We start from the raw sequence: 17985 nt of genomic DNA, 5'->3' as shown, positions 1-17985 counted from the left end.
AAAGCCTGCTGTAAGGCTGCCCTCTCGTGGTTGAACTGGTTCCTGTTGTCAGCTACTTAGTCCAGTTTGTGACTTCCTGTGGTTAAAGTATGTACAAGTAAATAGAATGTGTCTAGATATTTTCTTTTGCAGTTTGTTATTCAGTTTCCATGAATATTTAGGCTAATTAATTTAGCTTAAGAGTTAAGAATTAATTAATTAAGAGGCAGAAGTTGGCTCGCGCCGACCTGTCGGCATTCTCTGATCTCTGACCGGGTCACGTGACGCAGTATTTATTTCACCGTTTACTGTATAGAGAGGGTTAACTTAGAAGACTAGTTAAACATTTTAAACATGGCGGGGCTTTAGATGAAGCTGCATTACATCAGTGTAACAGTTTGTTTTCTATCGAGTTCTGGCTGCATGTTAATATTATTTATTATTCTTCTCTTGGAGTGAGTTCTGCAGCATTTTATGGTGAAAAAGTCAAAGCCTTTTCTCAACTCTTCAATTCAACTATTTAACTAATATTGTGTCAATCACACATCAAAGAGCTGTCCGTATTCATGTTCTTCTTTGTGTGATAAAACCTCGTCCGAACTCAGAAGTAAAGATGTTAAATTAAAGAAAAAGAAAACCAAACACACAGAACTAAAAATGATTAATATTTCTTTTTAAGAGAAGCTTTTAGGTAAAATAAAACAAAGACCAAACACAGGAGCAATTAACAGTAACTAAAATGGATGAACATTTAAAAAAAGGATCATTTGATTGCAATTTCCGAAATCTGTTTTATACAAAAAGTAATTTTAATCACACAAATCACAAGTCTCTGAACCTTGGTTTCTATTCCAGGACACATTTGAATTCTTCAAATGGTCTCCATCTAAACTTGAGTTAAACAATATTAAAAGTAGTTGCAAGACACTGTAAAAGCCAAATATTAAAGACTGCAGGAAGCCCTCTCTCATTCAGTGTATGGTTAAGATTCAGTTCATATGACCACAGTGAACTTTACTCCAGTAACCCACCCATGTTAATCATGGAGAAAATGTCCATCAAGGAGGAATACAAGATTGACATGAGGTGTCCATCTTGATAATGGAGTTGCAAGTTCACCAGGTTTGACGTAATGATCAGAGCGTGTTCGTCTCAGCAGTGAGCCTCTATTGCCATCGACAGACAATCACCAACGCTGAAAGACAAACAGGTACTGATATAAACCAAACACACAGACAAATAGCATTGAATCCATCAAATCACAACGGAAAGAGAAAAAGGTCTTATGTCTAACAGGTTTTTAAGACTAACGCCTTTTTGGATTGGAGCTGCCAATAGAGGACATTTTGAATTGATAATCAACATTTTGTCAATTGTTCTCTGTGAGATCTATATCCTGTTGCAGGCCTACTATTGTTCTCCCAACCCTTGTCGGCTGACTGTCTGCCTCAGCCCCTAGGCCCTCCAGCACTACACCTGTCGCATTCAGGGTGGAAAAGCTTCTCAGTTTGTATTTTTACCACGAAGGGATTCTTGGATGCCTTTGAAAGCGGTAGAAAAACAACCTCTAAAGGACGCATATCATGCTCGTTTTCAGGTCCATACTCTTATTTTGTGTTTCTACTAGAACATGTTTACATGCTGTAATGTTCGAGACCACCTCCCTAAAAAGCACAGTCTGTTCTGATCGGCTTGCAAGAAAAATATGGCGCACCATTGCAAAGATAGTTCTCAAGCCGTGGGGGAGATACTCAGATAAGGGGGGGGGGGGGGGTATACTGTGAAGTTTTCACATAAACATCCGGCATTGAACTGATCGCAGACGCAGACTTCATCGTATATATCACAGTATAAATCACTTTATGAGTCAAGCATCCTTCGTGTACTTACCAAGAATAATAAAAGGTATCTGCAGAATACGCAGTGTCAGAATGACCTGATGTAATAAAGATGGAGGCCCAAGTGTTACCGTCTTGTCACTGTACGTTACCTGGAAAACAATAACGGCACCGCTGTTAAATAGGAATTTTAACGTGAGACGTCTGACCAGAGAAGAGAGTCAAAAATGTATTTACTTTGTGTATGATTAGTACTTTCAAGTAAAGATCAAAATTTGAAAGCCATTGCATGAAAACTAATATACATCTCAGGATCTTGCAGTCATATACTGTTATCTGGTGCTATGACCCACCAATGTCCTGTCTACAATCACAGTAAAGTCTAGGTTGTATTTCTGAAAAGTACTGTCAAAATTGGTGCAGTCTGAATGAAAAAACATTACTTTTAAGTGCTGAAATTCAGTGATGGGTGTCCTTTGAATCTCACAGACGAAAAAGTCCATATCATTACTGGTTTCTTTGGCTTCCATGACACAGGGGTATTGGTTTCCTCCCTCAACACCCCACACTGACAACTCTGCTGGGGTGATCTCCAGTTTGTCTGGCTTTTTCTAAAATGACAACAGAGACAGATTCTGCCTTTTTATGTATTCATTTTCTTAAATTTGTGCATGTGTATTAAAAAAATATGCATTACCTGTAAGGTGATGCGGACATTGTTCCCCATCCTTGCGGAGGTGAAGCTAGTGAACACGGGGTCTGGATAGTAGTTTATCGTTATGGAGCAGGCCAAGGTTTCATTAGCTACTTTCAGAAACAAAGTGCTGCTCGAAACCTTTTTGTCAGCTGCAGGTGTGTCATAGGTGAGATCCTGCAGAGAATTAAAAGAACACAGAGTATAATATAACAATCTGTATATGACATATCATGACATGGTGATGGTAACCCGGTAAGCAAAGTAATGCGACATGACAATTAAACAAAAGGACACGTCATAGCATGATGTGACATAATGCAAAAGGTTACATGTGATAACGTAGAATGACGTCTAATACACTATAATTGGGCTACCTGATCGTTTGTGTTTCGGGGAGGTCTGACCTCCTGCAGGACGTGGTTGTGCATGACCCCTTCCACAAAGTCCAGGTGGGATCCCGTGAGTGTGATCTTCCTCTTCCCACTATCAGAAACAGAGCAGCAGCCAATCAGAGAAGACGACGCTCAATTGTGCTCCGGGGATGCCGTCTCTTTGTAGGCCAATAATAGTTGACAGGCCAGTGCCAAGTCATTAGTTTTCCAATTTCTGCAGCGCTCTAAACCAGAGAAGGCGTTTTCTTACCACGATAGTCTGAAATGATGGTAAAAAGACATCTGTGGCTACTGTTATATAAGGGTGACCTACGCATGAGAACACACGTTTAAGTCTCTTATTGTGGCTCCTGGAAGCTTCAGTGTTCACTACACCCGACTATATGATTGGTGTTACGTGTTGTGTTTTCTCCCCTCCTGCCCTTCCTTTTTTCTCTCTCTCTCTCTCAGTTCTCCTAACAGATCAATTGGGTGATTGGATTCCACCTGTGGGGGGCCAGTTGTCCTGATTGGTGATTGGCACCAGCGGCAGGCTGGCCAATCGGTGGAGGGAGAGCCACAGATAAAAGGCAGGAAGCCTCAGCGTTCAGGGGACTTCATTTCACACTGTTTATGTCAATCCTGAGAAATGAACGTGTTAGTATTTGTGGTGAGAGGTTGCGGACAGTAGGTGAGTCTGGGGTACCCTGTACATTGGCACACATGTAGGATTTTCTGTGTCTAGATACACTAGGTTTATTGGTCGGTGCCTCATCTGTATTTGGGTTTTGGTCAAGCACATTTAGATGAGTTAGTAAGCCATTTTGTTTGTTGATTTCAGAGGTTAGTTAGTTAGGCCAAGTTCTGTTATCTTTGTTTCAATTGTTTGGCACGACCACACCTGTCCCATCCTCTCCCAAATCTTGTGTTGAGACTCGCTCATCTTTCACTGTCAGTGAGCATAATAAATGTTGTTTATGGTACACGAGCTAGTTGGTTTTCATTTGTGTTATTTTGTGTTAGTCCCTAAATCCTTCCCCTGGACAACAGAGAAGGAACGTAACATAATTGGGGGCTCGTCCGGGATCTTTCCGTGGAAAATTATTAAATTAAGTTGGAAGTGATGTCATGGTAGTTAGAGAATAGAATAACCATGAGTTTTGATTTACAGGACTTTATATTAAGTCCAAACTTTGAAAAGATTAAATCATGCCGCAAGGATGATTTATTGTGTATAGCAGCCCACTATGAAATTTCAGTAAAAAAATACCATGTTAAGAGAGAAATCAGAAATAAGGTATTGGAAGGACTAATGGAGTCAAAAGTACTAGTGGGTCCTACAAGTAGTGTTTCTGGACAGGATGAATTTTCTGTTCCAGATAAAGTAGCACCTGCTACACCTCCGGGGGAAACGGTTGAACCTAAGGCTCCTCCTGCAACTTTGCCTCGGTTTGATCCTTTTTCCCCAGAATTCCGTGGATCCAGCGAGAATGCCAAGTTGAGGGTACACCTAGCCCGCCTTCAGCTAGAGGTACAGGAGAAGGAGATGGTGCGTAAGGCCGACCATGATCTTCAGGTACGCAGGCTCGAAATAGAGGCTGAAAAAGAAGTCAAGTTACGGAAGCTTGACATGGAGGCCATGAGAATCTCTGCTGGACAAAAATTAACAGCAACTTCTGCACCTTCCCAGACAGTCCTTCACAAACCAGGGTTTGATGTTAGCAAGAACATTGCCTTAGTGCCAACTTTTCGGGAGTCAGAGGTTGACTCCTACTTTAATGCATTCGAAAAAATTGCTACTGCACTAGTCTGGCCTAAGGACATGTGGCCAATTCTACTTCAATGTAAGCTGGTAGGTAAAGCACAGGAGGTAGTGTCCTCTCTATCCTTAGAAGAAAGCTTGCAATATGATTTACTCAAAGAATCAATATTGCGTGCCTATGAGCTTGTGCCAGAGGCCTATCGACAGAAGTTTAGAAACCATAAAAAATCTGGTGAACAAACTTTTGTTGAGTTTGCAAGGGAAAAGGGAGTTCTCTTTGATAAGTGGTGTGCCGCCAATGAGGTAAAGAATAGTTTTGAGTCTCTTTGTCAGTTAATGCTGTTGGAAGATTTCAAGGGTGCTTTACCAGAGAGACTGGTGATATATTTGAATGAACAAAAGGTGACTTCACTGTCGAAAGCAGCTGTCTTGGCTGATGAGTTTGTCCTCACTCATAAAAATGTGTTTGTGTCTTCCTTCCGCCCAGACAGTTTCAGTACCACACCCCATGCGACCTGGTTTTGGCCACCCTCCTTTTAACAAGGCTAGGGGACCACCGTCACCACCTCGAGGGGATCGTGAATGCTTTTATTGTCATAAGAAGGGTCACATCGTTGCTGATTGCCTTTCTCTGAAGCGTAAGCAACAGTTTCCGCCAACCTTACAACATCCAAAAGGCATGGGACTGATTAAAAGAGTGACACTACCAAGGTTGGAACTGTCACAGTCTAAAGAGAATGAACCTGATGACTGTTTCAAACCCTTCATATCAGAGGGATTTGTTTCGTTTAGTGGGGATCCTAAAGATCAGCAGCCAGTAAAGATATTGAGAGACACAGGAGGCTCCCAATCTATTGTTCGAGAAGGCATCTTACCTCTGTCGTCTAAATCGTCGTGTAACTCAAGTGCAGTTGTTCAAGGTGTTGGAATGAGTTTCATACCTGCGCCTTTGCACAATATTAATGTTCAGTCTCCCTTAGTCAGTGGAATCTTTGAAGTTGCAGTTCTACCTGCGTTGCCCATTAAAGGTATCGATTTCATTCTAGGAAATGACCTAGCAGGGGGCCAAGTTATGCCAGTCCCTGTGGTGCTAGACAGCCCTGATTTAAGCTCTGACTCTGACAAGATGGCACAAGTGCTTCCTGACGTCTTTCCTGCTTGTGTGACTACACGGGCCCAGACAAAGAAATATGGCTTAGACTTGTCTGACACTTTTCTGGTCACAGAACAGTTACCCGAGGTAGTTATGACTAAGGCCAAACATCAGCCTGAGGTCCAACATGCTGACACTGGGTCTTCTCACACCAGTCAAGAAAGGGTAAAACTGCCAGCCACCAGGGAAGAGTTCATAGCGGCACAAAAAGCAGACCTCACTATTGAAAAATGTCATTCATCTGTTCTTAGACCAGAAGAAGCCAAGAAAAAGAAAATGGCCTACTTTCTTGATGATGGCCTGTTAATGCGTCGCTGGACTAGTGGTATCTCAGAGGATATGGATTGGGGTGAGATTTACCAGGTTGTTGTACCTACAGTCTATCGTTCTCAGGTACTGTCATTAGCTCATGACCACCCATGGTCAGGACACATGGGGATCACTAAAACTTATGAAAGAGTCCTCCGGCATTTCTTTTGGCCAGGACTCAAGACTGATGTTGTTAGTCATTGTCGTACTTGTCAAGTTGTTGGAAAACCGAATCAAGTGATTCCTCCAGCTCCTCTCTGTCCCATTCCAGTAATGGGTGAACCATTTGAGAGGGTGATTGTCGATTGTGTTGGGCCATTGCCAAAGACCAGATCTGGGAATCAGTTCCTACTAACTGTCATGTGTGCTTCCACTAGGTTCCCAGAAGCCATTCCGCTACGAAGGATCACAGCTCCAGTTATCACCAAGGCTCTGGTAAAGTTCTTTACATTGTTTGGTCTGCCAAAAGTGGTTCAAACTGATCAAGGTACCAATTTCAAGTCAAGAGTCTTTACCCAAGCACTTAGAACATTGGATGTTAAACATGTAACATCTAGTCCTTACCATCCAGAAAGCCAGGGGGCGCTGGAGAGATTTCACCAGACCATGAAATCAATGTTACGCAAACATTGTCATGAGTCAGAGCGGGATTGGGATGACAGTGTCCCACTAGTTATGTTTGCTGCCCGTGAGGCTGTACAGGAGTCCCTAGGTTTCAGTCCTGCTGAACTGGTCTTTGGACATGAAGTTAGGGGTCCTTTGAAGGTTCTTAAAGAGCAACTGGTCATACCAGAGAAGAGGGTCAGAAGTATCCCAGAGTACGTCAGCAAGCTCAAAGATCGCCTCCAACCAGCCTGCTCATTGGCTAGAGATGCCCTGACCTCTTCCCAGGCAGGGATGAAGAAGCGGTATGACCAGCGAGCAGTCGCACATTTGTTTCAGCCAGGTGACAGAGTATTGATTCTTTTGCCTGTACCTGGTTCTGCACTTTCTGCCAAGTTTTCCGGTCCTTATGTTGTAGAAAAGAAGCTAAGTGAAACAAACTACGTAATCCAAACTCCGGACCGCAGGCGACGCACCAGAGTGTGTCACGTGAATATGATGAAGCAGTACCACCTCCGAGAAGGTCAACAAGGGTCATCCAAAGTCCATGAGTTAAAGACTGAAGTCTCACCTATGGCATCCATTTCAAAGGTGAGCACTCCTGATAATGGTGATGAAGATGGGTTGGTGATGCGTAATGCTACACCACAGGGGGCAAGGCTAAGTAATACTGAGGTATTGTCCAACTTGCCCCACTACTTGTCTCATCTCCCTGATGACCAGAGAGCAGATGTCATGGAACTTATTAATGACTTTCCGTGTCTGTTCAATGACATTCCCTCCCAAACTTCTGTCATAACTCACGACGTTGTCTTGACTAGCCCTATGCCGATCAAGCAGCATGCCTATCGGGTAAATCCGGTTAAGAGGGAAGTCATGAAGAGGGAGGTTGACTATCTAATACAGAATGGATTTGCAGTACCCAGTTCCAGTCCATGGAGTTCTCCCTGTCTCCTGGATACCAAGTCTGATGGTAGTCCAAGATTTTGTACTGACTTTCGCAAAGTAAATGCTGTAACTGTTCCTGATGCACATCCATTACCTCTAATTGATGACTGCATTGATGAGATTGGTCCTGCAACCTATGTGAGCAAACTTGACATGTTGAAAGGGTATTGGCAAGTTCCTTTAACCCCACATGCTTCTGAAGTTTCAGCTTTTGTGACACCTGATCATTTCTTACAGTATACCGTCATGCCATTTGGTATGTGTAATGCTCCTGCTACTTTCCAAAGGCTAGTAAATGCAGTACTGGGAGATGTTCCACGCTGCCGAGCATATCTTGACGACATTGTAGTCTATTCTGATGACTGGGTTGGTCACATGGATACATTGAGGGAGGTTTTCAAGTGTCTTTCTACTGCATCCCTAACACTCAATCTTGCCAAATGTGAGTTTGGAAAAGGAACTGTTCTCTATCTTGGTCAGCAGGTTGGTCAAGGACAGGTTCGTCCTGCGGAGGCCAAGATCGCAGCCATTGCGACATTTCCTGCACCAACCACCAGGAGAGAGCTGCGCCGTTTCCTTGGGATGGCAGGATATTATAGACGGTTCTGCAAAAACTTCTCCTCTGTAGCAGCTCCACTGACTGATTTAACCAGTCCCGCAAAGCCCTTTGTGTGGTCTAGTGAGTGCAATCAGTCTTTTGAAAGTCTTAAGAGTAATGTGTTGCACTCCTGTCCTGGCCGCCCCAGATTTCTCCTCGCCTTTCAAACTGGAAGTTGATGCCAGTGCGGTTGGAGCTGGGGCAGTTCTTCTGCAAGAAGATGACCAGGGCATCGATCATCCTGTGAGTTACTTCTCCCGGAAATTCAACACACATCAACTTAGATATTCCACAATAGAGAAGGAAGCTCTAGCAATGTTGTTCGCCCTACAACATTTTGAGGTTTACATTGGGTCAAGTGTTAAACCTATTAAAGTTTTCACCGATCATAACCCACTTGTGTTCATCTCCAGAATGTATAACCACAACCAGCGTCTTATGCGTTGGTCTCTAATCATTCAAAACTACAATCTGGAAATCATTCATAAAAGGGGGTCTGAAAATGTTCTTGCGGATGCTTTGTCGCGTGCGCTGTAGAATCAAACATTATGTTTGAGCTTATATGGGTGGGGGTGTTACGTGTTGTGTTTTCTCCCCTCCTGCCCTTCCTTTTTTCTCTCTCTCTCTCTCAGTTCTCCTAACAGATCAATTGGGTGATTGGATTCCACCTGTGGGGGGCCAGTTGTCCTGATTGGTGATTGGCACCAGCGGCAGGCTGGCCAATCAGTGGAGGGAGAGCCACAGATAAAAGGCAGGAAGCCTCGGCGTTCAGGGGACTTCATTTCACACTGTTTATGTCAATCCTGAGAAATGAACGTGTTAGTATTTGTGGTGAGAGGTTGCGGACAGTAGGTGAGTCTGGGGTACCCTGTACATTGGCACACACGTAGGATTTTCTGTGTCTAGATACACTAGGTTTATTGGTCGGTGCCTCATCTGTATTTGGGTTTTGGTCAAGCACATTTAGATGAGTTAGTAAGCCATTTTGTTTGTTGATTTCAGAGGTTAGTTAGTTAGGCCAAGTTCTGTTATCTTTGTTTCAATTGTTTGGCACGACCACACCTGTCCCATCCTCTCCCAAATCTTGTGTTGAGACTCGCTCATCTTTCACTGTCAGTGAGCACAATAAATGTTGTTTATGGTATACGAGCTAGTTGGTCCCTAAATCCTTCCCCTGGACAACAGAGAAGGGACGTAACATTGGAAAAAAACATATTGAAAATGTAAAAAAGAATAATTTAAGATTAAATTACAAAAGTGTAGCTTACATAGAGGAAAAGCTGGGAAGTCTAGAAGGGCAAAACCAAAACATGTTGCTGTTTAACACACTAACTAGTTCCTTCAAGAATTTGAAGGGAGCAACTTGAAAGCTGTGCATGCTGACTGGTGATATAAATGACAAACCACCATACTGAAAACTGTAATGTTATAATAATGCCATAATGCTTATGGTCCTGGGATTATTTGATTTTTGTACGTGTATGTTCTGGACATATGCACATCAATTGTTTTTGAACCTTAATAAGAAACCGTGTAAAAAGACAGAAGTGGCACTTTCAGCTGCTGCAACTAAAAAAGGGAAGAGCTGTAATGGTGAAAGACATTGCTTTTGGGGAAGTGGCGTTCTTTCCCCATGAGATGACCCACAACTGTTAACTGCTGCTCACTTACTAACACGGTTTCCTAGAATAAGTCTCAGCTAAATGTACTGAAGTTAGTGACAAAGCACTGGAGGCAGATCCCAAAATAGCAAACTAAAGTTGTCACTGCCCTTTTTGATAGATTAGCTGACAGTGCTGTACAGAGCATTTGGAATTGCCAAAGTATAAAAGAAAGTAGTCAGATTAGTCATAATAACCATGGTGTAGACCACAATGTGTTTCTTTCTTCTTTAGAAAAAAAAAAAAAAAAAAATGAAGACCAAATTTCCAATCAACCCGTGTGAACTGACAAGAAAGAAAGAAGTAACCACAACAAACACGTACACACACGTACACACACACACCTGATCCAGCTGCTCTTTGGTACAATGTTGGTGCAGGACGGGGATGACTGGTAGATGATTTTAGCATTGCCATGGCAACTACCGTCTGGGAGGAGAACACATGCGTTGACCGTGCCTTTAGTATCGGCACTGGGGATGTGGAACGTTAGTGTCACACCAGTGTGGTTCCATACAGGAGACCTGAGAGAGGAAACCAGTTAGCCTCACTGAGATCAAGACTTTGACACCATATTAACCATATCATGCAGAATACTTCTATACAGCCAAAGGAAGAGCAGCAAAATGTGCCAGAACATAAGTAACCATCTCTCTGAACTCCCTGAAAAGGTGTTTTAGAACAGAAAGATAAAAACACAATCCTGAAATAGCTTAAAATCGTCAATCCCTAAAACAGAAGCACACTCAGCTTTAGTTTCAAGTTGATGCTCAGATTCTAAAATGTCTGAGCAACAGCGCTGACAAGCACAAGGTGCACAGGACCAGAGCCATATTATACATAAACAAGACCAGTTAGACTTTAGGAAAGAGCGGTGCACATATAGTATTGATTAGACAGTCACTAATAAGTATTGAATTTACCTGTGAGGTAATAAGTGCCATCTTTAAATTGTAATTTCTAGTGTAAGCGTCATTTTAGCCGCTCATAAACTGACTCACTCGTGTGGAGTGTAGTCCATGTCCGCCTGGATCCTCACTCTGGTCACGTCACTGAGGTTGTAACCAGACAACACTGCATGGTTCCTGCCGTAGAAAGACACGACGCTGGGAGTGATGGAGGAGATCTCCGGTTTCTGACAGTAAAACACACACAAAGATAATCCGTTTTAATGCATGTCACCCTGTACTGATGTTTTAATCTCTACTGAATGTGAAGGAGGTGAGCATCAGAGGAAGAATGTGTGAGAATTGAGGTTCAGACTTACTAAAAAGTTCATCCCTGACTCCATTAATTGGCAAAAGTTGTCCTGCAGGAGGAAGTGAGGGGAAGAAATGAAGCAGGTTCACATGACATCCACAGTAAAGGCACTCAACTCATTTCCTGTTAACTTATCTGGTAGTTGCTAAATGTAGCCAACATGAAGTTAACATTCTTGTAAAATATGTTTTGAAAGAGTTTAAATAATTCTTCTTAACTAGTAACAACAAATATAATTATATACAGTCATAGTCTTCAATCTTACAAACGGCTCAAAATGAATGTGGTGTTGAGGCATTGGTGTTCAAATGTAGCACTTGGAAACATGTATGAGCTCTGGAAAAGCCTACTGCATAAAGGTAAATATAATATAATAATATAATATAGGTAAAGATAAATACATAAAAACATGCATAATTACATCCTCCACTCCTCCATCTGCCCAGGAACAGCCGCTTCTGCTCCAGCCACATCCAGCCTTGATACACCGCCGACACCTGAAGAGAAAACAAATGTGATCACCTGTTGATAAAAGGTGAATCACAATGACACAAAGACCACATGATCGTAATACTGCATCATGTTTCCTGATGATAAAACATGACCACTGCCAGACATATTTAAAGTATCAGGCTAAGCAGTAAGCTGACCGTTGGTTCCGTCTTTTTATTCTCGTGCTTCTGCCTTGCAGTCTGTTTATGCCGTTTGATTGTGTTTCATCTCTTGTTAGTAGCACAATGAGGCTTTGCTACTAGGCTTTTCATCTCAAACATTAGCTATTTACAATGTTAAATATAGGAAAAGGGCTGATTCAAATTTTTCAAATGGCATTTGCCTGAGCAAAACACACTCACTTCCCCGACAGGAATACATTTTGCCCAAAACCAAACAGGGGATGCAAGCCTTCACCTCCTTCATGACTCTACAAGCTATTCGATTGGAGATATGCTGCCCCTACCTCTCATTCCCACTGGAGTGGGGACTTAATGTTCTGTTGGAAACTTGAAGATGACTCAGTTACTCCACTTAAGTCAGTGAATATGTTTTACTTTTTCTATCCTTTTTTAATTTCGGTATTTTTTGTCCCTAGTTATTTTTCTATTACTTTCTTAAATCTTTTGTTGAATATTTATTCTGTTTCTTTATTACTTCCTTTTCATGTATAGAGTCTTTTTGGTCATTATCATATGTGGTGTAACAGGCATTTGTGTGTGAAGCTTCGAGTTGTCTGCATGTGTGTCTTATGTCAGCTGGATGCCTGAGGTTGAGTTAACAGCTAAAATGTGTATTTGTACTGATCCACTATGGTACTCAATACACCTGGGAGAGAATGAAAGTATGAGGCTTTGCAGGAACAATGGCTTTTATCCAACAGAATTTAGACAGTTGTGAAAAGACGAGGTTCATTTCTTTCCTGATCATTTCATCAGTGATGCATCTGACTGACTGTGGACTTACAGGACAGAAGTTGGCGGTCCACTGATCTCAGAGCAGTTGAACAGCTTCAGTTCTTCCCTCAACTGTGTCGTCCCAAGTCTAAACTTAACCGTGACAGGCAGGCCTGTTAGGTGAAAATAGTAGAGTGAATGTCAGAGTCTTGGTCGTAATATTCAGGAACACATGTTTTATGTGATGTAACAATATATAACATCTTAACTTCTTCATTTAACAAAGACTCTTGTGACAGTGTGAAAGTCATTGATCACCAGGTATTTAATTCACTGGATTGATATTATATCCATTAATCACTGACCTTCAGCAGGAAGTGTGCTTTTTGAAAGGATGCAGGTGCATTGTGGGAACTGTGGAGGAGGGCTTTTTGTGCTACAAGGCTCACTGGTGGAGAATTGACAGGTGAAGTTAGACCGAGCCTCCTGGCCCACAGTGAGGTGTGTCTGGATGTTTAGTGTGATCTGAGAAAAGGAGGATAAGAGTGTTTAAAGGAGAAACATGTGACAGTCACAACGGAGTAGAGTTCAAAGCTTGCATGTGATCTGTACCTGTCCAGAGCCATCCTTTAATACTCTGTAGGAAACCATCTTCTGTTGAAAATCATCAGGAATGGATATCCAGTCTGAGTCTTCACAGTCATCTTCAAATGTGCAACTAGGAAGAGAAACTAAATGTTTTAACCGAGTTCATGATTATTTAAAGGTGTCAACGTGAGATGTTGTTTCCCCGACCTGTTTTTAGAGCCGCACCAGACGCAGTACGGATCCTGTGCAGACCAACAGTCCTGCACGTTTGTGTATGTGCTGCAATCAGACACGGGTACACGCTTCATCTAGAACAAAGCACAAACACAGCAACACTTTATAATACAGCACACGTACATATCACATTGTGGTAATGAACACATCAGAACATGTTTAAGTATTCATAATCTCTCAGTGTTCACCACAGCCCTACACATGATACATGTGCAATGCACCTACCTGGTTTTGTAATGGCATGTACACATGTTTAAGATCCACTTGATCCAGAAGCATTTTGGGAAACACTTGGCGGTCGTCGTTGGCCCTGTAGAGCACCCTGGGACAGGTGGGGTGGTAGTTCTTGTCCACAGCGAGCTGACAACAACAACGTAGCTTTGTTTAGTTTCAGACTGAGCTACTGTGTTTTGTGTTTAGGTGTGAGTCAAAGCTGAACTGGAAAGAGGGGAAAATCAAAATACCAGTGACAATACCAGCCAATGCAATCAAGCTGTAAAAACTGGTAAGACTTTTCCACCATTTAAATCATTTCTGCCTATGAGAACATTATGCTGTTTTTGAGAAGTAACCGCGAACATTTGCGTTGCTACAACTTCTGCAAATAGAATGTGTATCTAAGAAGAACTTTACCAGGAAACATAGCTGTTTCCTGGTAAAGTCTGATATAGAGATAGCGTGGCTTTTCTTGGTAACCCACGACCACAACGAGCGTTAACGTGAAACATACTGTATATAATCTTTTGAGTATCAAGACATAAAAAAAAAAAGATAATCAGACTGTGAATTTCCACAGAATCATCTTTAACAACAAAAAGTAAACTAATAGACTGACTTTTCCACCAAGTCCTGCTCTTTAGAGTGTTATATTTAAATTTATAAAATCTATTATTTTTAGAGATCATATAAACACTTTTGAAATATATAATATATATATAATATTATTTTTGAAATCTTTAATCATGTGTGTTGAAAGAGGCTCTGCAGCATTTCAATGATGTTAGCTAAGTGATGGAAGGAAAGCGATTGATGGTGTGATGATTGTGAAGATTTGCGGTGACAGGAAGCTGGTCGTTCTCAAGCACGAGTTCGACATTATTTTGCAGACTCCAAGCGACTTTTGAGCTATTGAAGAGTATAATCTGTTCTGACCTTTTTTCCAATAATGAATAGAATGCAAATCACTCAACTTGTTACACACACCTTAATGAGCTGCCCATCTCCTGTCCCGATGAAGAACACCACCCAGGCCTTCTGTCTCACTGCCAGAACAGAGGTCATGTACTTCTGCCTGAAGAGCACGGCCTTCGGCTTCAGAGTCTTTGGCTGAGAATCAAACACACACACTGATGATCAGATTAGGACCCAACAGGTATTTATGGATTCCTGAAGTAGTGTTGAGGGCAGTTGAAATAGCTGATGACGACTCAAAACTCATCTCAGTGCATTGCTGGGTCATCAAGTGATTGTGACTGATAATAAATTATGTTCATTCATATTTTTTGTTTGTCATTTCATTGTGCCTTTGAATGTGAGCCGCACCAGGAAAGCTCTGTCCCAAATTATTTATTTTAGAATAAGTTTGCTTGCATTATTTTTCTAGCTTCTTAGAACGTTGCTCATTCATTTCACTCTTAAAGCACTTTGTAAACTGTGCTTATACTATAAAATATACACATTCATAGTATTAATAGTAGCAGCATACCTGGTATAATGTTTTTATGATCGACGTTACCCATATGGACATTGGTTTTCACGTACTTTGTCAGTGCGTAAAATGAGCCCGTGATTCTAGTTTTGTAACTTTAATGGAAACAACACCCGATCACTACAAAACGTTTATCTATAATAAAACCACCCACCGTCAGTGCTGTGTTAAGAGGGCAGACATTGCTGAAGTCTGGATCTGCATCGGGGTCTCCGCTGAGATCCGGACTGATGTCAAACAGAACCAGCTCGGTGTTGGTTTGTCCTCCGTCCACACTGAACACGCCGCTCCACAGCACCGGCGGCCCGCCCGGGATCACCGCGGAGGCGAGGAGCTTGCTGCCTTCACCCCCATCACCATCAGAGACACGCAGGGTCGCGCCCCGCAGAGACTCGAGAGTCTTCTTTTTGGTATTTTTACCCTCGAGCCAAATGAGACGGACTTTGTTGTTCTCGTCACTTGAGGGCAGGTTGGAGAAAAGATAAATGATTAAATTGATCTGAAATCCATCCACAAACTCAGCATTGCGTTGGCATCGTTTGATTGAAGTGGTAGAGAAGACGCCACTCAAAGCAAATATAGATCCTTTCTGATGGTGATTCGTATTATGAAGGTTCACTGCATATGGTGGCAAGGAGCATTTTTTCTTTGCGGGCTCATATTGCGGCTCATATTGCTGATTGGCAGTCAGAATGTAGGTCTCGGTACTTGTCTGCTCCACATCCACCAGGAAGCCGACGGACGCGCTGCCTCTCCACGGGGATCCCACCTGGAAGTGCTCCCTGTACAGCACATTAGAAATGTTCCTCAGGTCCAGCACTTCGCAGTAGCCGCACTCGATCACGCCGCAGCTGATCAGCGTGTGATTCTCAACAAACGGCAACAATATGTTGACTCCGAAAGTTGCGTTCTGCTCGTCCGTCTCGGCAACCCGGGAAAAGTGCGCGTCGTTGGTCGAATGGCTCCCCGTCAAGATCCCTCTCTGACTCAGACTCTGGACCAGAGTCAGGTCGTGGCTCAGCTGGTACAGCCTCTCCTCCGTAGCGACGTAAACCGTGTTGGCGGCCACGGCGAAGTGGCGGATGTCTCCATCAAAAGTGAAGCCTCCGTTCTCCTCCAGGCACCGAGCCGGTTCTCCCCAGAGAATGAACAACAGACCGGGCAGCAGCAGCAGCATCTTCCCGCAGCACAACACTCACACGCTGACGGTCTTCATGGCACTCTGCTCTCCTCCACAGTGTCACTGGAGTCGCGCGTGGTCCTGCTGAAAAGAGAAGTGCTGAAAGTGGGAGGGAGCGCGCGCGTCCAGCAAAACCGAAAACTAACACACATAATAATTTGTGCGACTTTACCGTTTTACGCTCATCTGAGTTTGTCCCTTTTTGTTTTTACCAAGTGTTAAAGCAAAGTGTATATTGTGTTAGTCTGATCAGTGACAGCCTCCAGCTGGGAACGCGTCTGATGCAAACACTTCACATGATAAACACTTTATGAATAAGGCAGCAGAGGTCTGATTGACCCGCTCAATAATCAATTCTCATATGAATGTAGTCCCTAAAACGAGTCCATTAAAGATCACGTGATTCATTTACATTGCGTCTTTGACAGTGGTGTACAGTAACGAAGTAGAAATACTTCGTTACTGTACTTAAGTCGTTTTTTTGGATATCTGTAGAAAACTGATACTTTTACTCCGATACATTTCCCCTGAAACCTTCGTTACTCGCTACAAAATCAAATCTATCTTTAGAAACAAAATGAATCATGAGACCAGCGTCGGGGACTGTGGTGGAACAGAGACTGCAAGCAAGCAGGTTTGGTGAATCAGTGGTCCTAGCTTACAAGTTAAATCATTGGTTAATCACGTTAATGCGCAAAACAAGTGCTCTCAAAGCCGCGGTGTTTAGATTCCCAGTGATGCCCAGGATGCTACATGCTATAGCTAGCGAGCGACAACACACACAGGACGGGTGGGATGAGGAGAGGTGGATGGGTCAAACAAACACTGGTGTTTCCTCCAGGAGGCCGCAGTTTGTGCCGTGTGTGAAACGAGAAGCCAATGTTGATTTATTTGTGACGTGACTTCCGTACTTAAGCAACGCCACTTCCGTAGATATTTTAACGCAAACCACGAACTTTTCCTAAACCTAACTAAGTAGTTTCATCGCCTAAACCTTAGTTGTTTCCTGTGAAGATGGAAGTTTATTTTGAAAAGACAGTATGCGTGTAACAAGCGAAAACAGACTCATGTTGCTGGACTTTTGCAGGAAAAACGCACGAAAAATGAGGAGTAACTTTTCGTAAGATATCAATAAAACGGGGATGAATTAATATCATTGTATAAAGAGACATGAGAAGATCAATCTCATGTCTGTAAGTTAAATCAGCTATAATCACTCTTTTAAAGTGATTAGTGACTCGTCTAAAACATTTAAAAAAGGAATAACTTCAATATAATCATTCTATACAATGTAGCTTCTTTACATTCTATTAGAATGTAAAGAAGCTACAATGTAGTAGAATTGTCTTTTGAAGATGAACAGGACATTTTTCAGGTTCAAGTAATGACTGGGTTGTTACTTTCGGTGCTGCTTTAGTATCGATCATGTTTTGATATTTGAGTCATTTTGTGGATGATCAGATGGAGTTATGATGGTAGCAGTCGCCCAATTGCAGATTCAGCTTGAGCAAAACCTTTGCTATTGTGTTCAAATCAGGCCCATAGGAGTTTACAAGGCAGGTGTCCTTTCTCACAACACTGACCTGATGCATCAAGTGGATATTTTTTGCTGAACACAACATTATGCATTTGCCCTCTACATCCTCTAGTCAGAATGAGCATACTTATAAACACACTGTTACAACTCCTTCATAGCGTCATATTGCTT

The 17985-nt window shown here is 42.4% G+C and overlaps 1 protein-coding gene across 2 annotated transcripts; it reads right to left on the bottom strand.

Annotated features, from left to right (window-relative positions):
* Window positions 1-631: 631 nt before the first annotated feature.
* Window positions 632-16595, bottom strand: LOC142931975 (plexin-C1-like). 2 transcript variants are annotated; one of them, XM_076076154.1, is made up of 16 exons: window positions 15252-16589; window positions 14593-14715; window positions 13615-13749; window positions 13363-13463; window positions 13180-13285; window positions 12933-13092; window positions 12638-12740; window positions 11601-11676; window positions 11187-11228; window positions 10921-11054; window positions 10264-10443; window positions 2889-2997; window positions 2515-2688; window positions 2261-2428; window positions 1870-1969; window positions 632-1174 (listed from the first exon to the last, which is right to left on the bottom strand). In XM_076076154.1, the coding sequence occupies exons 1-16, from the start codon at window positions 16272-16274 to the stop codon at window positions 1146-1148; spliced, it is 2763 nt and encodes a 920-aa protein (XP_075932269.1). In that variant the 5' UTR covers window positions 16275-16589; the 3' UTR covers window positions 632-1145. The 2 variants fall into 2 exon arrangements, with proteins under 2 accessions (XP_075932269.1, XP_075932271.1); XM_076076156.1 differs by lacking the exons at window positions 632-1174; window positions 1870-1969; window positions 2261-2428 and having other exon boundaries at window positions 10262-10443; window positions 15252-16595.
* Between the last annotated feature and the right edge of the window lie 1390 nt (window positions 16596-17985).

This window comes from Anarhichas minor, unplaced genomic scaffold (genome assembly GCF_050575085.1).
Source record: "Anarhichas minor isolate MPS153535 unplaced genomic scaffold, ASM5057508v1 ptg000055l, whole genome shotgun sequence".
NCBI classification, from domain to species: domain Eukaryota; kingdom Metazoa; phylum Chordata; class Actinopteri; order Perciformes; family Anarhichadidae; genus Anarhichas; species Anarhichas minor.
The sequence above is the reverse complement of the archived record's forward strand: the minus strand, read 5'-3'. Positions and strand labels throughout refer to the sequence as shown.